This window comes from Rattus rattus, chromosome 4 (genome assembly GCF_011064425.1).
Source record: "Rattus rattus isolate New Zealand chromosome 4, Rrattus_CSIRO_v1, whole genome shotgun sequence".
NCBI lineage: Eukaryota > Metazoa > Chordata > Mammalia > Rodentia > Muridae > Rattus > Rattus rattus.
The window spans coordinates 5402876-5430150 of NC_046157.1; the positions used below are offsets into that span (position 1 = coordinate 5402876).

General features: G+C 50.1%; 1 protein-coding gene across 1 annotated transcript; it reads left to right on the top strand.

The window, feature by feature from the left end:
* Positions 1-11923: 11923 nt before the first annotated feature.
* Vwa5b2 (von Willebrand factor A domain containing 5B2) lies at positions 11924-27218 on the top strand. The gene is made up of 20 exons (XM_032899956.1): positions 11924-13343; positions 13635-13783; positions 13862-14032; positions 16835-17054; positions 17222-17379; positions 18048-18179; positions 18383-18507; positions 18851-19006; positions 19673-19783; positions 19938-20146; positions 20231-20342; positions 20803-20988; positions 22469-22640; positions 22729-23042; positions 23418-23607; positions 23702-24055; positions 25693-25830; positions 25914-25994; positions 26070-26299; positions 26385-27218. Exons 2-20 carry the CDS (start codon positions 13645-13647, stop codon positions 26931-26933), a joined length of 3747 nt encoding a protein of 1248 aa, XP_032755847.1. The 5' UTR covers positions 11924-13343; positions 13635-13644; the 3' UTR covers positions 26934-27218.
* Positions 27219-27275: the final 57 nt, after the last annotated feature.

Sequence of the window (27275 nt, forward strand, 5' to 3'; positions counted from 1 at the left end):
TGCACGGCTTAGTGCTAGTGTGAGTCCTAGGTTGCTAGGTGCACTGTTCAGAGAGGGGTGTGGTTGCTAAGATACACCTCATGTTTGCCTTCCTGTTTCTAGTATCTCAAGGCCTAGCCATTATAATAATCATTACTATTTGTTGTGAGCCTCGTGCTTTATTGATTCTTGTCCTTGTTAGGCTTTGGTTTTGTTTGGCTTAAAGTGTGTTTGGACGTGTGTCTGGCTTTGGCTTGACCTTGTGCAGGTATATGTTCAGGGACACACACCACACACACACACACACACACACACACACACACACACACACACACACAGGCACAGAGACCAAGCAGACAGACAGAATGGATGTCAACGATATCAGCCTCCCGCTGGATCAGATAGGTTATCTGCCGAGGCCTTTTACATCGGTGCTCTTGGTCAGGTGTCAAGTGTGCTCTTGAATGGCCATGGGCTAGACTGTCACCAAGAGCACATGGCTTCATACCGTGGTCTACCACAGAGGACCTCTGCTGGTGGGAAGCGCATCCCCTGCTGAAGGGCACTCTACAGTTCAGTGTCTGCCGGTGTCACCGGGTGTCTTTAAACTATAAGTGGGCAATAATGGCTGCAGGCTCTCACTCAGTCCTACAGTGTCCATGGAGTCATTCCCTGAATCTGGCTGACAGTCACAGCTCAGGGCCGAAGGAGCTCCTCCATTAGGAAAGGCAGCCCTGGTGGCAGACATGGGCGCCAGCTTGGACAGGTGGAGCCACAGCCACAGCTCCTAGGTAGCCTTCTAGGACTCCGCATAGTGGGCTGGATTTACACTGCACCAGAAGGTCTGATTCTCCTGCTGCCAGACTTCACAAACTGTTAGGCTCTGCAGGCAACAGGATGCGTCTTGCCAGCACCGCCTCAACTGAGTGTTTTCAGACAAGGTCTCAGTGTAGCCCACTAAACCCAAACCTCACTATTTAGCTTCGACTGGCCTTACAATTACTAGCCCATCTTCTGCCTCCCAAATGCTACGATTACAGATATGTGGACCACATCCTGTTCGCTTTACTGATTTTAAGTTTTTAATTACATTTACTTGTACATGTGTTTATGTGTGTATGTGTCCACACATGCCACCCTGTACATGTGTTTGTGTGTGTATGTGTCCACACATGCCACCCTGTACATGTGTTTGTGTGTGTATGTGTCCACACATGCCACCCTGTACATGTGTTTATGCGTGTATGTGTCCACAACATGCCACCCTGTACATGTGTTTATGTGTGTATGTGTCCACACATGCCATCCTACACCTGCTACATACAGTCAGAGCACAGCTTGCAGGAGCTGGGTCTCCCCACTCTGTGGTCCCAGGTGACCTCAGGTCATTAGACTTGGTAGGAAACACCCTATGCACTGGACCTTTGCACCAGCTCTGCCTTAGTGATTTTTAGTGAGCTGTGGCCTGTAATACTGTGTGACTGGAAACCACTACGTTCAGTCAGATTCCTCAGTCAAAATAAACACCCCTTGCTTTGTGTTGTCGGGCCCAGAAGAACCTCCTCTTGGATTCTCCCGCTGTAAAGATGTTTTCTTCTGATCCTTCTGCGCGTGCGCGCGCGCGCACGCGCGCGCGCACACACACACACACACACACACACACACACACACATCTAGTTTTTCCCAGATGCTTTATACTAGACCTACTCCACCACTCACTACTTCATAGAAATCCCAGTCTTCTCTCCCCTTCCCATGTGTCCCTCCTCCCCACCTAGGTCTGTGACACAATTGCTGTAGGATCTGGGTTCTACCATTCTCTGGGGAAGCAGTTGTGTTGGTTTATGAAGACAGGATCTCAAGTAACTGAGGCTGGCCTTGATCTTGATGACAGTCCTCCTTTACCTCTCCGGTACTGGGTTTCTAAGCACTAAGCCTGGTCCCCGTTGGCCAAATTATTTACTTACTTAACTTAATTTTATTGTTTATTTGCTTGTTTTGAGACAGGGTCTCACTCTGTAACCTAGCCCTGGCTGTCCTGGAACTCTGTAGCCCCCAGGATGACCTCAAACTCATAAAAGATTTCCCTGCCTCTGCCTCCCAAGTACTGGGATGATATGAATGCCCAACCGTGCCTGGTATCAGCTGAATTTGTTTCTTTGAGACAGGATCTCGCTATGTAGCTCTGGCTGTCCTGGAACTCACTCTGTAGATCAAGCTGACCTTGAACTCAGAGGATCTGCCTACCTCTACCTTCCAAGCGCTGGGATTAAAAGTGTGGGCCACTATACCCAGCTATCAGCTGAATTTCTACTGATAAACTTTCACTGGCGGAGGTCTAACCCAGTAACAGTAACTGAGGAAAGCGTGTGCCTACCACTGCTCAGTCCCATCTGTCCTGGGCTTAGTCCAGAACCCAGCACTGAACTGGCACTGCCCACACTTAGGCTGTGTCCTCCCACCTCAGATAGCCCAGTAAGAAATTGCCTACAGAGCTGGAGAGATGGCTTAGAGGATAAGAACACCGACTGCTGTTCCAGAGGTCCTGAGTTCAATTCCCAGCAACTGCATGGTGGCTCATAATCATCTGTAATGGGATCCGATGCCCTCTTCTGGTGTGTCTGAAGATGACAGTGTCATATACATAAATATACTTAAATAAATCTTTAAAAATTGCCCACAGAGGCTTCAGAAATGCGTTAGGAGTGAAGAACTCTTTCAAGGGCAGCTTAAGACTGCCTCTGAGAGGGGTTGGGGATTTAGCTCAGTGGTAGAGCGCTTGCCTAGCAAGCGCAAGGCCCTGGGTTCGGTCCTCAGCTCTGGGGGGAAAAAAAAAGACTGCCTCTGAGTCCAGACCCAAGGGATCCTCTTTGGTCTCCATTGGCTCCTGCACACATGTCACACACAAACACACACACACACACACACACACACACACACACACACTTTTTAAAATTCTCATAGAAATGCCAGAGGTTTGTCTCCTAATTGACTCTCGATTCTCTCAAGTTCAAAATATTAACATGAATGTGTGAATCGGCTTCTGATGGGCCTTAAGTAATCACAGTGGCCAACCTAATTTATTGGGCATGAGCCCCAAGAAAAGAAATGGGATTTTGTTTTGTTTTGTGAATATTTGAGACCTGGCAGTCCTGGAACTCACTGTAGACCAGGCTGGTTGAACTCCCTGAGATCCAACTGTCTCTCTGCCTGTGCCTCTCAAGTGCTGGGATTAAAGGCGTGTACTACCACTGCCCAGCAAAGAAACGCTGGTTGACTTAGCCATGCATGATTTCAGTGATTCAAAAGGTCGGCCTCCCTGCTTAGTCGGGCCTGGGTTGATGTGTCCGAGGAGGAGTTTGAGGTGACTTCTCCTTTACCTGGGCTGCCTCTCAAAATAGGCCACTTAATCGCTACTGAGTACAGGCCTTAGGAGCCCCCCCTCCACCTCACAGTATGGCTGGGCCTGGGACAGTCACAAGCAAGCCTTGTTCTCAGGCTGAGTGGCCGCCGAGAAAAAAACCTTGCATCCGATTGGACGTGTCCTGTGTGTTCTTCCTAGAGGCTTACTCCTCTCCCTGGAAACTGACATGCCAAAAGCTGGAGATAGTTCAACAGCTAAGTACTTGCTTAGCAAACTCAACCGGATAGGGTGGATCCTTGTCTTTTCTGTCTGACTTATTTTTGTTACGATAGAAAGCTGTCAGAAGTAAAGATCAAGGAGGTGCACGCTCTCATGACAACTCCCACAGACACTCCTATTGCTGGTTCTTTGGGACGTCCATCATTGTACCTCAATGGTTCATTGGGCCTGGATCTAAAGGACAGAGCTGACTTACATGCTGTTCCTACAGGGAGAAGTTGAGAGCACAGTGCAGTCCGGAGTGTGCCCCATCACCACCCGTACCCCAACCCTGCCCCTCCCAGCTTTACTGATGGGTTCCTGGGCTGGCAGCTTATACACTTTCAGATCTCATGCATCCCAGCGAGACTGAAGCCGGTGTTGAGGATGACATAGTAAAGTCACATCATCATTAGTGTCTAGGTGGGTGGGGGTGCAGCAGTATGGCATTGTAGATAATGTGTTAGTGTCTTCTTATAAGTGTTACAGTTTTTCTCTTACCCTCACTAGCTAGCAAATTATTAAGACTATTATTTAACAACATTTAAGGGCACAGCAACTGAGCGTTATTAATCTATTGTTATCCTCTGTGCTAATCTGGCCACCTCCCATCTGAAATCACCAAGGTATTTGCACTGCATGGCTTTCTCCCCTGGAGCTGTTTTCTCATGGCATCTCCTGGAAACACTCCCCATGGCTAATCCCAACCTTCATCACTCTCCTCCCCTGCTAGGAGAAAGTCCATCCCTATTCTCTCCTCTGCTTAGTCATTGGTCGACCAGCTAGCTTTATTGACCAATCAGGGAATAATTGAGCAATGTTATACAACATTGGGACAGGAGATTCTTAGAATAAGGATTGCAAATAGATATGGGGACACAAGACTAATAATATAAGTATAACCTTTGGGCTGGAGAGATGGCTCCGCAGTTAAGAGCACTGACTGCTCTTCCAGAGGTCCTGAGTTCAAGTCCCAGCAACCACATAGTGGCTCACAACCATCTGCAATGGGATCTGACGTCCTCTTCTGTTGTGTCTGAAAACAGCTACAGTGTACTCATATAAATAAATCTTTTTTAAAATGTATAATCTTTACACAGTGCACAAAGACATTATGCCTACAGTAATGTACATCAAAATATTCTAGGAGGTAGTGAGAAGGCTAGGTTGATTCCATGACAGGCTTCAAATTGGCAGTTAAGGTCAAATCTCTGTTTCCAAGAACTGGGCAATTCCAAGCAAGTCTCGGCCTCAGAGGCTGCCTCACCCCTAGGCCAGAGGCAAGAACAATGGGTCGGTCAGCAGGAGTTTCCAGCCCCCACACCCTGGTAATGGAATGTCTATAGAGATGGACCCAACAGATTAATATAGAGGTCACCTACCCTGGAATTCCCTAATATCCTTTAAATCAGGCCTGCAAAGTTACTTGGGTGTCTCTCTATTCTGGTGATGGGAGACCCCAGCATGTTAGACTTCTGCAGAATAAAACGCTCTTTGCTTTTACACACTGTTTGAGTCTGGGGTCTCATTCTTTGGTGAATCATGGACCCTTACAGTGGGACATCAGATGGTCTCATGGAGAAATAAGTTTTTCTACGCTAAAGAGAGGTCCCTCCTAAGCTAGGCACCTCCCTAGTCACGTAGTCAAGGAAGCCGTCGTCCACTACAGAGACCATCTCAGATCTGGGCTCCAGAGGGGAAAAGATTCACACAGCACAGGTAGAACAAGCAAGCATTCATTTTTAGCAGGCAAGAAAAAGTGACAATAGGCCCTCCTGAGGCTGCCTGCTGTGTTGGCTGCCCAGGGCCACTCTGCCACCTCTCACCGAGCCTTCCCCTGGAGACCTTACCCACAATGCAGTCTGTTACAGTTGGATGCAAAAGAGTGACTGCCCAGACAGTGGAGAGGCTTACTCTAAGGGAAAGGTCAGGGTGCCTGCTTCTCAGGAGTACTTCTTTCCTCCAGAGTTTACTGCAGTCTGCCTCAGACTGGCTTTGTTGTTTCTCACAGCACTCTGACCAACATCTTTTTTTTTTTTTAATTTATTTATGAATACACTGCCGCTGTCTTCAGACACAACCCAGAAGAGAGCATCAGATTCCATTACAGATGGTTGTGAGCCACAATGTGGTTGCTGGGATTTGAACTCCGGACCTTTGAAAGTGTAGTCAGTGCTCTTAACCACTGAGCCATCTCTCCAACCCTCTGGCCAACACCTTATCTGATTAATATAGCTGTCTCTCTGTCTTACCTTCCTCAGTCTTCCCAGACTCACCATTTTAATTCTGACATCTGTGTGTCGATTTTTCTGTTAAGCACTCTTTTATTTCTGTGTTTTGTTGTGTATGTGTGGTAAGTACACGTGAGTGCCCATGAGGAGAACAAAGAAGGACGTCAGTCTTCCTTTGTTTCTCCTCACGTTACAGCCCTGAAGCAGGGCCTCTCACTGAGGCAGAGCTCCCAAGTTAATCTAGGCTCTTGAGAACCTTCTGTCTCTACCTCCTCCTCCTCCAAAGCTTTGGTTACAACCATCCCCAGCTTTTTACATAGGTGCTGAGATCTAAACTCCGGTCATCATGCCTGCAGAGCAAGTGACCTTACCCACCCAGACAGAATTCATCCACCCAAAAGTATCCTTAAATATAAAGTATCAGAAGAAACTGAAGAATGCTTCAAAGTTGCTATACCCACCCCACCCCACATGTATCTGTCTTAGTTACTTCCCTGTTGCTATAAGGAGACAGCCTGGATACATTAAAAGCTTTTTAAAACTTATTTATTTATTATGTATAAGTACACTGTAGTTGTCTTCAGACACCAGAAGAGGGCATTGGATCCCATTACAGATGGTTGTGAGCCACCATGTGGTTGCTGGGAATTGAACTCAGGACCTCTGGAAAAGCAGTCAGTGCTCTTAACCGCTGAGCCATCTCTCCAGCCCCCATTAAAAGCTTTTTAAAATTAATTGCTTGCTTTAATTGACTTGGCCATGATGATATGGCTCGGTGGCCTTTCTCCTCTCATCTTTGGGGTTATCGCCAGCTGGAATAAAGACTTTCAATTGGCTGTTGGCCTATCTTAACATTCAGGATGAATTGTGGATGCCAAGCAAGTGTTCCCAAATTGGTTACTATAAGAGAAGGAGAAGGATAGTCCTACTGTGCCCTGCTGTTTGGGGCTCAAAAAAGCTACCAGAGCCTCAAAACTTTATACTCTCTCTAAAGCAGATACTGTGTCCACCTGTCAGAGGGCCCTTAAACAAAGAAGCCCAGGACAAAAGCAACCAGGACTCAGAGTCTTGTTTCTCTAAGTGTCCTGCAACACAAATTTGGACATATTTTTTTTAATTTTTTTTAATTTTTTATTTTTTATTTATTTTTTTTATTAACTTGAGTATTTCTTATATACATTTCGAGTGTTATTCCCTTTCCCGGTTTCCGGGCAAACATCCCCTTCCCTCCCCCCCAAATTTGGACATATTGAACAGAAGAAACTGAACTGAGAAGCATGAAGAGGCTGCAGAGTATTCTCAACTTTTCCCTTAGAGGAGGAAGCCGAAGAAAAATACCGGGAAGAGATCGCCAAGAGGCGTACGTTGTCTTTGTCCAGTCAAAAACGAGTCTTTACCAGTAACAAGAAATTGGGGCACAATGGCTTACTCCTTTAATCCCAGCACCCAGAAGGCAGGGGCAGGTGGATCTCCATAAGTTTGAAGCCAACCTAATCTAGACCAGTACTAGTGGGAGGGGGACACATCCATCAAAGTGTATTCCAAGTCTTGTAGTCCCTTGTCCGATGTCAAAGAGCTTAGATGGGTCTGCTTTTCAGATGCTTGCTTGCTGACTGCTACACATGCTCTCCCGGGAAGGTTTTGCTCCCTGCATCCAGCTCTCCCTTGCAGACATCCCACAGCTCTGGCCCCTCTGCCATCTTGGAGGCTCCAGTGAAATCCAAGCTTCACTTTTACAGCTCCGTACATGGGCAGCCTCAGAGGCTTTCCTTAGCCATGAAGAAGATCCCACGCTACTTTACTTGTATTTCCTTTATGACTCGAAAGCCAGAAGCACATGGATAACACTGTGGGCTTTCACTATCAACTTTCCCCCTTGAATCACGTAAAAGCTTTGATTTGTTGTTGCATTTTAGGAACAGAAAATCCCTCAGACCTTCTTGTTTTCACAAGTTGGAAGCTTAGCTGTGTGGAGTCTCTTTACTGCATTTAGAATTAGGCCTCTCCCACCTTTGTTTCTTTGTTTCTATGTATATGAGTGCTCTATTTGAATGTACACATGCGTATCTGGAAAGGCATTAGATCATGTTATAGAAGGTAGTGAACTGGGCTGGAGAGATGGCTCAGTGGTAAGCTCACTGACTGCTCTTCCAAAGGTCCTGAGTTCAAATCCTGCAACCACATGGTGGCTCACAACCATCTGTAATGAGATCTAAGGCCCTTTTCTGATCTGTGTCTGAGACAGCTACTATATGTAATATATATATATGCATTATATATATAGATTTATATATTATATATAGTATTATATATAAGATTTATAATCTTAAAAAAACAAAAAAGAAGGTAGTGAGCCACCATGTGGTTGCTGGAAATTGAACTCAGGACCTCTAGAAAAGTATAGAATAGAGTTAAGGAGAGTTAAGAGCTGCAGGGACAGAGAAAGGCAGAGAGAGTAAAGAGAAGAAGAGGAGTAGAAGGCAGCCATGAGCAGGTGGGGGTAGGGGGAAAAGGGAATGGGGGAAGAGAGAGGAAAGAGAGAACAAGAGTGTTCTTAACCACTGAACCATCTCTCTGGCCCCCTAAGCCATGCCATTTTTTCTGACTCTTTTCGCCTCTTTCAGCACAAACCTTGGCTCCAATATTAAATTTCCTGGTGCTTCTTAAACTGTGTGGTGTGTGTGTGTGTGTGTGTGTGTGTGTGTGTGTGTGTGTGTGTGTGTGTGTGTGTGTGTGTGTGTGTGTGTGTGCATGCGTACATGTGCGCCCCATTACTCTCTTTTCACTATAGACCTACATAAAAGCAATCACTAATAACCACATGGCAGAGTCGATATTTGTCTCCCTGGAAATCTCCGCCACTAAAGAAAATCGTTACTTTTCAATTTAGCTTCAGGCAGATTGGGAAGAAGGGCAGAAGCAGCCACATTCTTCACTAAAATATCCCAAGAATGGTCTCTAGCACAGCTGCTAAGATTGGTCCCCTCTGTGACATTTTAAGCTGGGACTCGATAGTCTGCACCAGTCTCAGCACAACTGCTGTCCCAGATCCAAATAGGATGGCCCATTAAGTCCATTTAACATTGGTCAACCACGTTCCTAGTTCAAAGTCTCCCAAGATGATAGCACAATCAGGCCGGTCACAGCAATAGCCCACTCCCTGGTCCCAACTTCTCTAAGTTAGTTGTCTATGGGTTGTAATAAAGTGCTTTGACCAAGTCAATTATAAAAGAAAGCATTTACTTTGAATTACAGTTTCAGAAAGAGTCCATGATGGAGAATAAGGAGCTTATATCTTGACCCACAGACACCAGGCAGAGAAAGAGCACTGGGAATCAGAGTCATTTCGAGCCTCTAAAGCCTATCTGCAGTGACACACGTCCTCCAACAAGACCTCCTAATCCTTCCACACGGTTCAAAACTGGGGACCACGTATTCAAACACACGAGCCTATGGGGCCGTTCTCATTCAAACCACCACCATGAAACCAATTTCTCTCGACTTGGGATGTAACTCAGTTGGTAGAGTGCTTGCCTAACACAGAAATCCGGGGTTCAATTCCCAGCACCCATAAACTGCATATGGGGACAGAGCACTTGGGAACGGAGCAGAGAGTGAGATGCTCATGGCCATCCTTTTCAATCTTTGCAGAAAATCCTCTCAGATTTGGATTTGAATTGGTGTTGACCATGTGCCCTAGTTAGGAAGCTGATACTGTTTACCGCTAAGCCGTGCCATTTTTTCTGCTTTATTTGGATAATTTCTCTGTTGTTGTTGTTTTAATGTTTTATAATTTTTAAAAATTTTGTAATTTTGGGTTGGGGATTTAGCTCAGTGATAGAGCGCTCTGAAAAAAAAAGAAAAGAGAAAAAATTTTGTAATTTTATAAATTTTTGTTTTTGTTTTTTTTAAAAAACATTTATCTATTTATTATGTGTACATCATACAGCTTTCTGCCTGCATGTATGCACCTGCAGGCCAGAAGAGGGCACTAGACCTGACTATAGATGGTTGTGAGCCACCATGTGGTTGCTGGGAATTGAACTCAGGACCTCTGGAAGAGCAGACAGTGCTCTTAACCTCTGAGCCATCTCTCCAGCCCCTGTTTTTTTTGTTTTTGTTTTTGTTTTTGTTTTTGTTTTTTTTGAGACAGGGTTTCTCTGTGTAGTTCTTGCTATCGTAGACCTCACCCTATAGGCCAGGCTGGCCTTAAACTCGCAACGAGAGATCCACCTGTCTGCTTCCTGAGTGCCCAGCTGATTTTATAAATTCTTAGTTAAGTAAACTCTCTAATAATTTATACCTGAGTATGTGTGTTAGCATGTGTGCATCGGCTAGTGGGCACATGTTCAGGTACACATACATGTCTTGAATCCACTCGCTAGCCCAAGTAGGTTTAATCTTGTGGTCCACTTACATATCAGCCCTCTGATATCCGGGATTGTACAGAGGCTTAAACTACCAGGCTCAGATCAGATTCTCTTTGTGTCTTGAGCTAGAATCTCACTCTGTTGCCCTGGTTAGCCTGTAACTTGCTAGGAAACACTGTTGGCCTCAAACTTGCAGTGGTTCTCCTGCCTCTGCATGCTAAATACTGGGATGCACAATATAAACACTCTGCCCAGCCTGGCTTTAATTTCTTAAATTTCCCTAGTTGACAAATTCTCTACTGCTTTTTAGTTTTCTTTGCTCTCCCCACCATCATGTTGATATCCCTTTAAATTTTAATTCTGTAGCATACACCTGTAATCTCAACAGTACAGTTGAGGCAGTGGGGGAGGGGTGGAGGGGTGTTGTCTTAGTTAGGGTTTTACTGCTGTGAACAGACACCATGACCAAGGCGACTCTTATAAAGGACAACATTTAACTGGGGCTGGCTTACAGGTTCAGAGGTTCAGTCCAATATCGTCAAGGCAAGGGCTGGAGAGATGGCTCACTGGTTAAGTGTGGTTAAGTCTGTTCTTCCAGACAGATACAAAAGCAGTTCAATAGAGGAAAAGTTAGGGTTATTTTTATTTTATTTTATTTTATTTTATTTTATTTATTTTTAAGGTAAGGTCTCAGGCAGAGGCAGGCAGACCTTTGTAAGTATAAGGCCAGCCTGGTCTACAAAGTGAGTTCCAGAGCATCCAGGGCTACACAGAGAAACCCTGACTTGAAAAAAAAAACAAACCCACCAAAACAACAAACAAACAAAAACAAAACAAAATAACAGTCTAGGTTGGTTTCAAAGTCACGATCCTTCTCTTCGCCTCCCCAAATTAGTATTTAAAACATTTGAAAATTATATCTATTTGGCACTGGAGAGATGGCTAAGGGATTAAAATCACTTGTTCTTGCCAAGAACCAGGGTTCCCAGCACCTCCATAGTGACTTACAACCAACCAACCAAATTCCAGTTCCAAGGCACTTGATGTCCTCTTCTGGTCCCTTTAGGCGGGCATGCATGCCATTTACATACGCATAGGCAAAGCATCCATGCACCGTGGGAGTCAATACCCGCTTTCCATCACTGGGTCCCAGGAATTAAGCTCTTTCACCCTTATCCACTGAGCCGTCCCTAGTTTGTTTGTTTTTTTTGTTTTGTGTGTGTGTGTGTGTGTGTGTGTGTGTGTGTGTGTGTGTGTGTTTGTATTTGGTTGCTTTGCTTCTTTTCAACTCTGTGTAGTTCTCATGCACCACCACCACATGACTCCAAATAGTAATTTTAACAAACGGTGTGATTATTGGACGTCTATACGTAAAACAAACAATAACTCTTACCTCAATCTCACAGCTCTGGCTACTCCCACCTACGGCACTCCTTAAGTTCCTCTTGCAGAATTGGAACAGGGCACCTTTAGGGGTGTTTGTAAAGGGTGACCCCCAAACATACTCACCTCCTCTCACTTCCCGGGGGTCCTCAGACTCTTCCCTCAAGGTCCTGGGGGAGATTTTACAGACCTTCCTAATGTTTTGCAGTGAGAAACACGCGAAAACCCTTGTCAATTGCAAGGGACCTGTTCCACCACCCCCCAGCAAGAATGTCCCCGCCCCATGCTATCCGATGGATGGGGGGCGGGGACCACCGCTGTGACGGGAGCAGCCCGAACCCTTGGGAAAGCTAGAAAGCTTTACTCTTGAGGCCCTAGAGCAAGCAAGCCGTCCTGCGCATCCTCCCTACTCCCAGAAAAGCAAGGGTATAACAACCCTGCAGGGAAGGCAGGCCAGGCTGCTTCCGGGTGGGGACGTCGCGACAGTGATGGGGAGACAAGACTGAAGGGAGTCGCTTCGGTGAGCACACAAAAAACGAAGGAGCATGCTGCGAAAGGGGAGGTTTCTGCGATAGCCAAGACGCATTTGCTTCTTGTGGGGGCGAGGCCTATATGGTTTCTGCTGCAGTGACGAGGGAGGGTCACTGCAGTGAGCCGGAGTCCACCCAGGGCGGGGTGGTGGTGGGTGGGCCACTGCAGTGCTGGGAAGAGGGAGATGTGTGTGCAGACTCGGCCGCCCTGCTTTGCTCCTGAAACTCCTTACCTCCAGAAGGATGGAGAGGGGTGGGGCTCAGAGGCCTCCCTGTGCTGTGGGTGGGGGTCGTGCAGTGCCTGGGGTGCCGGCTCGCTGCACTGCGGACTCCCGCACGGCTCCGCCGGCCTGAGCTGACGCGCGGAGGCGGTACGGTGCCCGAAGGAGCGGAGCCGCAGCCCCCTCCGCAGTGGCGGGCGGGGCAGAGGCGGGCTAGAGGGGCGGCCTCTTGGAACCCGGGCGGGACTACGGGCCAGCAGCTCGGCAGGCGCCCCTCTCCCGGCTCACAGGATCTCCGCCGTAGTCCCGAGGTGAATCGCGCAGGTGCAGGAACAAGGGCAGTCTGGAGCTCAGAGGGAGCATCACCCACTCCCCGTCGTCGCAACGCCCCACAACTCCACCAAGAAGTGACGGTGAGGCTTGGGCTGCCCAAAGGGAGGGGGCGATCCCAAGACCCACCCTTGTAGCATCCATCCCCTGTGGCTACCTAGTCTCAAGCCAGCCGGGGCCGGGAGAGCCGCTCTAGACAGATCACATGGACTCCCGCTGCCGCGACACCTTTGCACATCTGACTTCCCGAGACGCATGTTCCCGTCCCTTTCTAGTTCTTCCTACTGCAAGCTTTCAAGCGGGTCTACAGCCTCTCACAGCCCTCCAGTCACGAAAGGCAAGAAGAGATAAAGACTGCAGCCCTTTCAGCTCCCGACCTCACCCTGTCCCTGGGGACCCTTGCGAGCTAGGGGCGCCTGGGGCAATGCTGGCCCTTTAAACCTTTCCATCTCTCCATAAGCGCCACTTCCGACAGCTGGCATCCGTGGAGAGACAGGAGGCAGGGGGCAGGTACGGGGGCGGCAGCGAGGCCCGGAGAAGGTGCAGGAACAGCTGTGGACACCCACCCCCCAGGCTCGCAACCCGCAGCGGGACTGGCGTACGCCTGGACTGGAGGGTTAACCATTAACCCTCCACTCCACCGTTGCCCAGAGCTGCGCTCCGCTCCTGCTACCCAGGTAACGGGCGAGGATACCCATCTTGCCATCCCCCACACACACACACACACACACACACACACACACACACACACACACACACACACACACACACACCCCTTCTTATCTGTCCGCCACCTGTCTGCCTGAAGGCTGCGGCTTTGGGGTTGGGGGTGGGGGGCTCCCGACTCAGCCTTGCTCCCTCTACGAGCCTTCGCCCCCAGGTCCCCAGCCCTAGTTAGGGTCGGGTAGCATAGCTAGCTTTCCTGACGCTGAAGCGGGGCTCCCCTCATCCAGCCCCTGTTGACGCAGGGTGGACACCATGCCCGGCCTGTACTGCCCCACCAGCTGGACGCCGCTGCCACTCACCGACTCCTGCGTCCGGGCCTATGCCAAGGGACCCTGCCTCAGCCTGCGTGCCCGGCTCACCTACCACAACCCGCAGCCCCAGCCGGTGGACGGTGAGACCTGGTTCGGGTACCGGGAGGTGGCAAATGCCAGGCGGGGTTCGACAACAGTCTGCCTGCTCCTGCTCGCAGGCGTGTTCGTGTACCCTCTGGCTGAGGCGGAGGTGGTATCTGGCTTCGAGGCTGAGGCGGCCGGACGGCGCGTCTCCTTCCAGCTGCAGAGCCGGCGCCGGTTACAGGCTGCCTGCTGTCGTGCTCTGGGCCCGGGACTGGGGACCTCTACGCCCCGCCGCTGCGCACAGGGTAAGCTCCGAGCCCGAGCCTGCGCCCTCGAATGCCAGCCACAGCTCAGGTTCTTATACCCTCGTGCCTCCCGCCAGCCTTCTTTCTTCGTCCAGACACTGATTTTATTTTCCATCCATTGATCATCCCCTTATCCAGCAGTCATGACCTGGGCATCTGCCCTGGACCTGATGCTGAAAGAAAGTGGCCCAGGCCGAGTCTGAGGTTCGCGGCCAGGCAGACAGACACAACAGGCATAAGTAGCTTGGAGAGTTCCAAAGACCCCTAGTGTGCAGATGGCCACAGTCTCTTTAGGGTGATGCAGATAGCACTCCTCCCCAAGGGAGCATTCTCCGGTCCCTTGTCTCTTAGGCTGCACGCTACCCTCCCCCCGCATTCCCCCCTCCCCCCGAACCCGTGAACTGACTAACTCCAGAATCAAATCCACACGCCTATCTAACAGCCCGGGTTCTCACTCCTCGCTAACCGCTCCTTTTCTACTGCCCTGCCCTACCATCCCCTGGCCCTAACTCGTGTGTTTGAGCGTGTTCTCCCAGAGTTACTCAAATGCTTCTCCTTATGTAATTCTCCCTTATCCTCCACAAATAATTGATTGCGCTCTCCCCCTGCTCCCCGGTCAGAAGCACTTAAGAGGGAGAATAAATGTCACTCTATCTGTTTGTCCATCTCTCCAAAACATTGGCTCCTGAGCTTGGGGCTGTGCTTTGATCATTTCTAGGTCATCTAGCATAGAACCTAGGACAAAGGGGCCCAGCGAGTGCTGGAGGAGACGGGAGTCCTGCCGTGTGCTGTGTTCTGTGGTCTGCGTCCTATTCTTTTGTTTGTTTATTTATATTTATACTTGTATTTGATTCTTGCCCATACAACTATCAAGTAAGAAAAGGGGCAGAATCCAACAGGTCGAGAGTTGAATTAAGCCTAAGAGATAGGAAGAAGCAAGAATAAGGTCTGGGCTCCAGCCCCAGGAATGTTCCAGAAGGAGGGATGAGCATTTAAGTGGAAGCGTGGGAATTGGTGAAGGGAGACTAGGGGCGATGGTGTGAACATGGCGATGGGTACACAGGACCCCAGGAGGGTTTCAGCTCACAAAGCCTGTATTGTGTGCTCTGTGTACCAAGAGCACAGAGTGTGCACTATTTCCTGCAACCTCTTAGGGAACAGAAGCAATGGCCCTGCTCCTGGAGTCTTGGCTGCTTTGCCTTAGTCATTTCATTTATTCTTACCATAATCTCTGGGATATAATTATGTTCTTCATTTTATGGGTGAGGACATGAAGAGCTCCCAAGAGGATTCTCAAACGATACGATTAGAAGTCACAGAGCTGAGACTCAAAACCTGACTCTAGTCTCACTGACAGGACAGGCTCAGGCTGGCCTCGATCTCTCAGAGATCTGCCTGTCTCTGCCTCCCAAGTACTAGGATTAAAGGTGAAAGCCACCATACCAGTCTCTGTGTCTCTCAGTCTCTCTCTATGTCTGTCTTTCTCTGTCTCTACCTCCTTCTGAACTCCCCTTCCCATTCCCCAAATAAACTATTCTACACTATACTTGTCCTATGTCTGGTACCTCAGGGGGAAGGGGTGCCTCAGTATGGGCCCACCAAGGCACCTCTCCCACCTCACCATACCATGTTCTACAAAACATATCCTGGTCTTTTTATGAAACACAATAGGGTTTCTCTGTGTAGCCCTGGCTGTCCTGGAACCCACTCTGTAGACCAGGCTGGCCTCCAACTCTCAGAGATCCATGTACCTCTGTCTCCCAAGTGCTGGATGTTTTCTTTCTTTCTTTTTTTCTTTCTTTCTTTCTTCCTTTCTTTCTTTCAAAGATTGATTGATTGATTTAATGTCTATGCATACACTGTAGTTGTCTTCAGACACACCAGAAAAGGGCATCAGATCTCATTACAGATGGTTGTGAGCCACCATGTGGTTGCTGGGAATTGAACTCAGGACCCCTGGAAGAGCAGTGAGTTCTCTTAGCCACTGAGCCATTTCTCCAGCCCCCTGGATATTTTATTTATCTTCCTCCTTTTTATCTTTCTCTTCCTTTATCTTGTTTAGCAAGTATTTCTGGAAAAGATGAACAAATGAGCGTTAGATAGGGCAAACCACGGCTGCGAAGGTGAACTGGAGCCAGGCTGTGTAGTCACAACCAGCAGCAGTGGGGAATCTTTCAAAATACACCCCACTCCCTACCCCACTTCCCTCCCCGTCAAAGTACACCCCACCCCCTACTCCACTCCCTACCCCACCCCACCCCCACCTCAAAGAAGGCTAAATAGAGCCTGGCTTTGCATGTGAATGCTGTACTGTGTCCTCCAGCCTGCTTCTAAGCACCGTGCTGTCCTTAACCTCTTTGAAAAGATAGAACCCAGGAGCCACCTTCCTGAGTCCTCTACCTTTCATGAGCAGAGAATTTGTGAACATATCAGGTCCCAGTCTGGAGGGAGGTGTCAGTTCACAGGAGAGGCTCTTTAGGGGGATTGCAAACTAAGGTTGAACGGGGAAGAGGTAGATGGGGAAGAATGGGCCTTCCAGGATCTTAGGGGTGGATGTGCCCCTCCTCTTCAGTCTTCCATCATTGTGATTCCATTGTGCCCTTGCCTGATGGCAGCCCATTCCTTCTATCAACATGGCTCCCCCACCATCATCCACCTCATGTGTCATCCTGCCTCACATGTCTTGCCCACTCCACAAAGCCCCGCTTTGCCCAGCATTGTGCTTCCGTATCCCCCTCCCCCTCCCGATATCTTCCCCATCCCCTTCCAGTGCTCTCTGAAACCTTTTCTTACTCATCATAGGTCATCTTGTCTTGGATCTGGCCCAAGCCCGGTCCACACTGGTGTTGCCCACTGGCCTTGTGGCTGCAGATGGTGCCATGACAGTGACCCTGTGCAGCAGCCGGGAGTTGCCCTCCAGGCCTGATGGGGTGATGCATGTGGCCCTGCCCACTGTGTTCACCCCACTGGCCCAGCCAAACCTGCCAGGGTCCCCCAGGTCTCCGGGGCTCTGTGACGACAGGTTGGGCCTATGGTGATTCTCTTCATCCCTCCCTCAAGTTCTCTGGGTCTAGTGCGGGTGAGGGGGCCCCAGGGGCTAGACCGAGTGAAGAAGGGTGGGGGCCAGTCAGCCAGAAAGGCTAGCGACCTTCCCAGTAGCCCAACATCCCTCCTCATCCTCTCTTCTAGCCCCACCAGCTGCTTCGGGGTAGGCAGCCCTGAGGAGGAAAGGCTGAGCTGGGAGCAACCAACTGCCCCTCCGGATGTGTTCTCAGGCCCTGCCCGCTGTCCTGCTCCGTATACGTTCTCTTTCGAGATGCTAGTGACAGGACCATGTCTGTTGGCAGGTGGGTGTATCCAGTCTAACTTAGCCACCCTATCATGGTTGTCAGACTGGGAAATAATTCACAGCTCATAGGTGAGAGGACAGGGGTTAAAAAAAAAAAAAAAGACAACTGCCTGTCATAGGAAGCAATAATGAGCAGTTTTGATTTAGCCTGTTTGCGTGTTTTTGTTTGTTTGAGACAGAGTTTCACATAGTTCAGGCTGGCCTCAAACTTATTATGTAACCAAGGATGACCTTGCACCGCTGACCCCCTGCCTCCACTGCCTCTGCCAGACTGGTTTCTACACTAGTTTTATCAATGTAATTAATTTATGTACTACTCCATTCTCAGTATCAAGAGAGATACAGTGGTACTAGCCCGAGTAACAGAGTAGACTTTCTTTGTGCAAGAGGTGGAGGAAGGATGCTAATTGAGTGTGTAACGTTTGGACCAGCTCCAGCCCATAACTGGGAACTGGCCACATTCTAGCCCCTTTAAGCAGATAAGTTCTCCCTTGTCTATATAAGCCTGTATAAGCCTTACGTAAGTCTATATAAGATAAGACTCTGAGCACTCAGCTAAATCAGCCATAATCCCTGCCCACAGCCACTGTTACCTGGAAAGCCATACCTGTGCTCTTGGGGCCTGAAGCGAGGTGACTTTGACTCCTCTTTACCTCTGTTCCTCAGGCTTGGAGAGCCCCTCTCATGCTCTGCGTGCAGATGCCCTCCCTCACGCCAGTTCTGCAGCAACTATCTGTGTCACCCTGGCAGAAGGCCACCAGTGCGACCGGGCCTTGGAGATCCTCTTGCACCCCAGTGGTGAGAGATGGGGCACACAGTAGGCCAGCTCTGATACGCTTAGGGACGGCATGGAAGCGGTTTTCAGTGACAGTTCAGGACTCTGAGCGAGACGGACTGAGTCATCTCAGAGGACGCTGGAATCTCCTGAAGACAGAAGGGCGGGGCAGTTTGGGGGTTCAGGGTAAGGGAACACATGACAGAGTCGCGCCTCTTCTTTTCAGAGCCCCATCAGCCACACTTGATGCTGGAGGCTGGCAGCTTGAGTTCAGCAGAATATGAGGCCCAAGTGAGGGCCCGCCATGACTTTCAGAGGCTGCAGCAAAGAGACAATGATGGGGACCGACAGGTATGGCTATGTAAGGTCAAGCTTTGGTGCCCGCTAAAACTGTACGTAAGCAATAGGAAGATGGACCATGTCAGGATGAGGGGCCTCTGTTCTCAGTCTGCTCTCTCAGTGCTTCCACCATCACAGAGGGCATCCACAGGCCCAGAAAGCCCTGCACGAATTCCTCTGAGAGAGGTCTTTTCGGGTGGAGACAGGTCTTATGTAGGAAGATGACATCTATCAAGAGCCCCCTCTAAGATAGAAAAAGGCCCCAAGTCAGGGTCCCTCTGCCCCACCTGGACAGAGCTGCCCTGCCCCTGGCTCAGGCTAACTCAGGCTAACTCAAGCTAACTCCTGTGCTCAGGTGTGGTTCCTACAGCGACGTTTCCATAAGGACATCTTGCTGAACCCTGTGCTGGTGCTGAACTTCTGCCCAGACCTGAGTGCCAAGCCTGGACACCTGAATGCAGCTACCCGGGAGCTCCTTTTCCTGTTAGATAGCAGTGGTGCAGTTCACAAGGCACGTGGGGCTCAATATGTGGCAACCCTAGGCATGGGAGTGGGGCTTGGCGGCGCTGAGGTAGGCTGAGGTAGCCTCTTGAGGTCAGGAGTTACCTTGTTGCTTAACACACTGTCTACCAGAGAGGGCTCACTCTACCCTGCTTCCTTCATACATGCGTGTGTCTCTCCCAGACTCCAAGAGCCACTCCTTTTGATTCACTGAGGCAGGGTCTGTCTATATAGCCTTGGCTGTCCTAGAACTCACTATGTAGACTCACTATGTAGACCGTGTTGTTCTTGAACTTGCCTGCCTCTGTCTTCCAAGTGCAGGGATAAAAAGCATGTGCCACCATGTCTGGTGTCAAAGAGTCTCTCTTTTCTACAGAGTCATACTCTGTAAACCAGACACAGAGATGAAAACTTCACACACACACACACACACACACATACACACACACACACACACACACTCCTACAGAGAGTCCCACACCCAAATGTCTCTCTCGCATACTTCAAGGCTCCCTTATGTTCCCAGGGACCCACTTCCTCATATGCTCCAGGCTTCTCTGGGTACCTCAGCCAGCCCCCTGTTTAACTACAGCCCGGAGAGGATAAACAATCTGGAGCTCCTTGTTCTCTCCCTGTGCCAATGGGGCTTCTGTTTCTTCATTCTGGCTCTCCCCAGGATGCCATTGTTTTGGCTGTAAAATCCCTCCCAGCCCAGACGCTAGTCAACCTGGCCATATTTGGGACATTGGTACAGCCACTCTTCCCAGAGAGCCGGCCTTGCAGTGATGTGAGTATGGGTCAGGCTTTGGGGTCTCCATGGAGATGTTTCAGCCCAGCCCAGCCCAGCCCAGCCCAGCCCAGCCCAGCCCAGCCCAGCCCAGCCCAGCCCAGCCCAGCCCAGCCCAGCCCAGCCCAGCCCAGCCCAAGGCTTCTGTCTCCAGGACACTGTGCAGCTGATCTGTAAGAGCATCGAGACTCTTCAGACTGTGAGTGGCCCCCCTGATATGCTGGCTGTATTGGATTGGGCCTTAGGGCAGCCCCAGCACAGGGCCCACCCTCGACAGCTGTTCCTGCTCACTGCTGCCTCACCAACGGTTGCCACTACTCACCAAGCCCTGGAGTTCATGAGGTGGCACAGAGGGGCAGCCAGGTATAGAGTGGGCAGATATAACTAGCTAAGGCCGCTAGCCCTGAGACACTCCTGAATGTAAGAGCCACTTCCCTTCCCTGCCAGGTGCTTCTCCTTTGCCTTGGCACCTGCCTGCCACCAGCTGCTCAGTGACTTGTCTGTCCTCAGCAGGGGGCAGGCTTACTTCCTGAGGCCTGGGGAGAGACTTCAACCTAAGGTGAGTGGGAGAAGATGCTGGCTTACCTACTCCTGGAGGTCTCGCTCCCAAGCTATTCACAAAATCTGAGAGGAAGCCTGGTCAGGCCCTACGATCTTGGCGTTCTCGCTTTCTAGTCCAGTCTCTCTCACACTGAGAAACCAACTAGGACAACTGTTGATGCCACTAGGAGGGAAGCTGTGGCAGGCTGGGCACACAGCCTCTGGCCAGCCCCTGAATCTTACTGTTCTAACCTGAAGGGAGCCCTCCATGTGACAGAGCTCAGGCCAGGACAAAAACGGAGCCCTGGGGACTGAGTACACAGTTCTTTTGCTTGAGCGTACCCCCAACTCCTCCTGACCCTAGCCTGATCGTGCTCCCTAGCAGTGCAGGGCTGGACAGAGGACACTGGGGGAGGCACAGCCTGACTGCTCCGTCTTCTGTAACACCCCCCCCACACTATCTTTGTCACTCCTTGCAGCTGGTACAGGCTCTGCGGAAGGCACTGGAACCTGCTTTGAGTGACATCTCCGTGGACTGGTTTGTGCCTGATGCGGTGGAAGCATTGTTGACACCTCGGGAGATCCCAGCACTCTACCCTGGGGACCAGCTGCTTGGCTACTGCTCACTTTTCAGGGTTGATGGCTTCCGGTCCCGTGCTCTAGGGGTAGGACTGGGCTGGGGGATACCGGGTGGGCCTGGAGGGCGAAAGTCCTTGTATCTCAACTCTTCCCTGTGTTTGCTAAGGATCCTACTGGCCTCTAGAGCTCCATAGAGAGCGCCCTGGGATCCTCCCAGACGGGATTATCCTGTAAAGCATTCGAGCTTGGTTTTCTTTTAGAATTTTTTTTTCTTTTTTTAAGATTTATTTATTTTATGTACAGCATTCTGCCTGCATATGTGACTGCAGGCCAGAAGAGGGCATCAGATCCCATTACAGATGGTTGTGAGCCACCACGTGGTTGCTGGGAATTGAACTTAGGGCTTCACGAAGAACAATCACTGCTCTTAACCACTAGCTATCTCTCCAGCCCCTATTTTAAATTTGTAATTAAGATATAATCACATCTCTTCTTCCCTTCAAGTTCCTGTCTCCAACCCCTCTGGTGTCCCCCCTTACTCCCTCAAATTGATGGTCTCTCTAACATTGTTACATGTTGCTTGTGTGTATACATTCTCAGGGCTGACTACTTTGTATCAGATAAACAATTAGGAACTCATCCCTGGGAGACGCTAAGTCTATCCTCTCTCCGAAGTCATTAGTTGTCTGTAGGTTTTTGTCTAGGAGTGGGAAGTGTTGAGATTTCTCCCTTCTACATTAGCAGAATTAGTGATTGGTATTGTCACTGCTCTGGTCCAGTTAGGCAGCCATGTTGAGGTATCATGGCTTTAACTTTCCTATCATTTTTAGGAGACACAATCTTACAGCACATTTTTAACTTTTTAAAAAGATTTATTTGTTTTTGTTTGTTTATGTAAGTACACTGTAGCTGTCTTCAGACACACCAGAAAAGGGCATCGGATCCCATTACAGATGGTTGTGAGCCACCATGGGGTTGCTGGGAATTGAACTGAGGACCTCTGGAAGAGTAGTCAGTGCCCTTAACGATTAGGCCATCTCTCCAGCCCCCATATTTTTAATTAAAAAAAAAAAAAAAAAAAACCTATTTAGGCTTAGGAAATGGCTCAGTGTGTTAAGGCGTCCAAGCCTGATGATTTGAATTCAATCCCCAGGACTCACGTGGTAGAGGAGAACCAACTCCTACAAGTTGTCCCCTGACCTCCACAAGTGACCTATGGCTCTCACAGACACACGACATACGCACACACATTAATACACTTTTACTTACTTAACTGAGTGTGTATGGGGGCATTCATGCCACATAACATACATGTGGAAGTCAGAGGATAACTCTGTACACTCCGTTCTGCCTTTCTACTTTACATTGGTTCAAGGGTTCAAACACGAGAGGGCAGGTTTGCACAGCAAGTACCTTTACCCACAGAGCCACTTTGTCGGCCCTTATTTCTTACTGGCTTTTTACTTCTGGATTATTAGCTTTTATTCTATGACCATCTTTAAACTATGCTTGCAAAAAGATATTACGAAATTAGCATTACTTTTTCCTCAATACCTTCTTCCTCAGGGCCAAGAGCCTGGTTGGCAGAGCTTGGGTGGTTCAGTCTTCCCATCTCCAGAGGAGGTGATATCTGTCACCAGCCCTGGCACTGAGCCTACACACACCACGGAGCCACTGGGAACAGGCACTGTGTCAGCAGAGCTGTCGAGCCCATGGGCTGTAGGAGACTCAGAGCAGAGTGAGTGCCCTGGTGCACGTGTGTAGCCAGGTAGGGAGATGGCAAGGTGAGGGGTCAGGGCTGGGCCCACTCTCCTGCTTTCCAGCAGGTATGGAAGCTCTGACAGACCCAGTTACGGACCCGGGACCTAATCCGTCATCCGACACAGCCATTTGGCGGCGCATCTTCCAGTCCTCATACATCCGGGAGCAGTATGTGCTTACCCACTGCTCTGCCAGCCCCGAGCCAGGCCCAGGCTCTACCTGCAGTAGCGAGTCCCCTGGCTCCCAAGGCCCTGGCTCCCCCCATGGTAGCCTTCCCCTGGATCCCCCTTCTCAGCAGGGCTGCCGAAGCCTGGCCTGGGTAGAACCTGCAGGCTCCCGCTCCTGCCCCCTGCCTGTACCCCCGCCATCTCCATTCAAGGTGAGAGCTAGTATTTTTTTATCCACCATGTATCCAGCAAACATTTATCTACCGCCTGTGGTGTGCAATGTTTACTATTAGTCTAGCTAGAGAATAGGTGGGTATATCTATATCTGTGATGTCACAACCAACAAGGAGCACAGGGATGTGGTGTTGTGGGTGCTCGGTCAGAATGATTGTCAGAGGGAGTTAGGAAAGTAATGTATGTCAGCAATGTATTCTTAAGCAAGTTAAAAGACAAGGAAGATATAAAAAGAGAGAAGAGCCTGAAGTGGGAAATCCGATGAGATGACAGGAATTATGGGTAGCTGCAAGTCTATGGTGGCTAGAAACACAGCATTCCTTGACCAGTGACCTCCCACCTCTCACATGCAGGTGGGAGCCTTGAGCGCTGAAGTGCTGGGCCGTCGGCAAAGAGCAGCTTTGGCTGGTCGAAGTCTCTCATCTCCCTCAGGCCGGGCAAATCCAGTCCCTGGTAGACCCCGGCACCCGTCTCTAGATGCAATACCAGATGGATCAGGCCCTGAGCCAGGACAACAGCTGGGTCAGGGCCTCGATGATTCAGGTAAAGGTTGGATGGGAAGCTGGGTTTCTGACATCAAAGCTGTGGGAAAGTGGAACACAGTGCACCATGTTGCCTACCTGACACCTCTCCCCAGGAAACCTGCTATCCCCAGCCCCCTTGGACTGGGATATGTTGATGGAGCCATCTTTCTTATTCAAGCCTGTGCCACCCAATGGGGAATCAGCTCCTCCAGCAGAACCGCTGCCTCCTCAGGCTCCACGTTGTCACGTGGTGATCCGGGCCCTCTGTGGGGAACAGCCAATGTGCTGGGAGGTGGGTGTTGGGCTGGAGGAACTCTGGGGTCCTGGGGATAGCTCCCAGCCTGCACCACTTCCGATGAGAGAAGCTGCGTGGGACCAGGCACTCCACCGGCTGACAGCAGCCTCTGTGGTCCAGGACAACGAACAGCTGGCTCTCCGTGGGAGAGCTGAAACCGCGGCTGAGCAGGGTAAGCTCTTGCAGACACGCCTCAGGCACAGACAGAGGCTTCAAACAGAAAATGGTGAAGGTGCATATCTGTGTGTTAAATCAGCCTGTTCCTTACTTTGTTACAAAGGATTTGAGGTGACTCAGAATACTGACAAGGTAAAAAAAATTTAGCCAAGTAATGAGAAAGAATGAAAATGAAGGAAACCGAGGCTGGGGAGATAGCTCAGTGGTTAAGAGCACTGACTGCTCTTCCAGAGGATCCAGGTTCAATTCCCAGCTCCCACAAGGTGGTTCACAATCATCTGTAACTCCAGTTCCAGGGGATCCAACACCTTCTTCTTGCCTCTGTGGACACCAGGCATGTATGTGTAGTACAAAGACATATGCAGGCAAAATACCCCCACACATAAAATAATAATAATGATAAAAGGAAATAAAAGTAAAGATATATTGAGAGCGCTTGCCTAGCAAGCGCAAGGCCCTGGGTTCGGTCCCCAGATCTGGAAAAAAAAAGAAAGAAAGAAAAAAGCTGTCTGAAAAATGAAAACAAACCTTCCATTCAAGAAGACTATTAAAAATGAAAGCTAGAACCTGAGCCCACAGTCCCTAGCTACACTGCAAGTATTCAACCGTCAGACGTAGGTAATAGCTACCATGTTGGATGATGCAGACAAAACGCTTTCATACTTGCAGAAAGTTCCGGATAGTGCTGAGATGAGTGGTGGGCAGTGTATACGGTGCTGGCTGTAGTGACGTAGGCCTGAAACTCTGGCACCTCAGACACACCTCAGGCACAAAGGCTTCAAACAGAAAGTGGTGAAGGTACAAGAAAGTTGAGAGTTCTGGGCCAACCTAGGTTACATAGTGTGACCCTGTCAAAAGTAAAGCACCTCCCCGAAGTCCTGTGGAGGAGCCACCCACTACCCTGGGTACTCTAAAGTTTGCCTATGCCCAACCTGCTTCCTACATTCAAATCATATGGAAAAAAAAAAAAAAAGACAGACGGACAGACAGCGAGCAAGCTGGTGCACACCTGTTACCTCAACACTGGGGTAGCAGAGGCAGGAGGATCACTCCAGACCACCACATTTCTGGGTTACTAGGGGGTTCTGGTTCTACTTTGGTTGAGGGTTCAGCCTATTTCTTGTCCAAGTTGGGAAGATCTTGTCCTGGACCAAAGATGGCCATCCACTGTGTTCGTGGGGGAACAGAAGCTGTGGGAATCCTTCTAGTTGTTTTTTGAGACAGGGTATCTCCATGTAGTCCTGGCTGGCTTGGAACTCACAGATACTGGCCTGCCTTGGTCTCTGGAGTGCTGGGACTAAAGACACCATGTTTGGCTTTCCAGCGGTGTTTAACTTACATCCAGTGGTCACAGTCCACCCTCTCTTCCCAGTTCCACCCTTATAAATCCCTCCCGCCTCACTCCCTTCCCTTCTCCTCAGAGAAGGGGAGCCCTGTTTGAGCACCACCCCACCCTGGGATATGTGGTCCCACCAGGACTAGGTACATCCTCTCCCGCTGAGGCCCAACCTGGCAGTCCAATGGCAGGGAACAGAGACAGAGACACCCTTTGCTCTGGGAACCCACATTTTCAGCATTTTTAATGCAGCTTTTTATGGTGAGAGTTGAGCTTGCTACGGCTTCCATTTACAGGCAGAGTCAGAAGGTGCTGGCTCAGAGCCATTCAGACAAGCAAGGTCAGCTCGGCCCCATCCTGCTTTACTTGCCCTGTTGCTGTAGATGCTACCACTAGGGAGGTCCTGCCCGGAGCCCTGCAGGTGTGGAGTTCAGGTATGGACCTCCTCTGATGCCCTCTAAGATGTGACCCTCACCTCACTGGCAACCCAGTGGGACTGACTCCTGTACCCTCTCAGATCCAGCTGAGTTCTCAGGCGTGTCTGCCTCTCAAGACCATCTAGCTGTTGCCCCTCTGTCCACAGCAGTCCACTCTAAAGGTATGGCTCAAATGTAATGGACTGGGCACAGGTGGGCTTTGAACCACTTGCTGGTACTCGGTGACCCTACTGTAGGACATCAGGGAGGCTGTTCTGCAGGTGCCTGGGACCTGGACCTAAATGACAACTCCAAGTCAGCATTGGGGGAGTCCATATCTCCTACTGGAGGTCATCATGGCTTGCCCCACCAGCCTCCAGCCTCTTCCAGGCTCAGCCTGGGTCATCATCGCAGACTTTGCAGCTCCAGTAAGGGCCAGACTCATGAGAACAGCAACGAGGCCAGCAGCCATGACTACCTGCCTTTGGTGAGGACTGGGGAGGTGGAGGGTAGTACCATTAGAGCCAGAGCTCTGTCTCAGCTCCCTCTCCCCCCACCTCTTCTCTCCTCAGGTACGACTGCAAGAGGCGCCAGGCTCCTTCCGCCTGGACGAACCCTTCTGTGCCGCTGTGAGCATTCCTCAGGAACGCCTGTGTCGAGCCTCGCCCTTTGCTGCACACCGCGCCAGCCTCAGCCCCACCTCAACCTCATCTCCTTGGGCATTTCTGGGCCCTGGTGTTGGCCAAGGTGACAGTGCCACAGCCTCCTGCAGTCAACCCTCCAGTTCGGGTTCTGAAGGCCCAGGCCAGGCAGACAGTGGGAGGGGCTCGGACACCGAGGCCTCGGAAAGAATGGAAGAGAGGGAAAGTTCCGATCTCCGTGGGCGCACCTGGGCCACAGCCGTGGCCCTGGCATGGTTGGAACACCGCTGCGCAGCTGCCTTCGGCGAGTGGGAACTAACAGCTTCCAAAGCTGACTGCTGGCTGAGGGCTCAACGCCTGCCAGACGGCCTTGATCTGACTGCTCTTAAGGCCGCTGCCCGGGGGCTCTTTCTGTTACTGCGGCATTGGGACCAGAATCTGCAGCTACACCTGCTGTGTTACAGCCCTTCGAACGTGTAAGGCTGCTTGCAGCTCTGGCTAGCCACCCCCAACACAGTCACTGCCACCCAGGGCCAGACTCTTGGTACTGGGAAAGAAAGAATGCATTGGTGTCTGCTGTCCTCCATTGCTTCACATACACACACCCCCTCCGAATATTGTTGCCACCACAGAAAGTGCCTGCCTGTGCTCTCTTCTCTCCGCCCAGTCCATACCCCTCCTATGTGCTCTGAGCTCTCTATAGGATGCGGAAGAGGAGAGAGCCACAGTCCCAATTCCTATGCAATAAAGTGCCTCTTAAGACTGCCTGGCGAGTCGTTCGTTTCCATGTTGGGAAGACACACTTCATAGCTTGGTACAGGT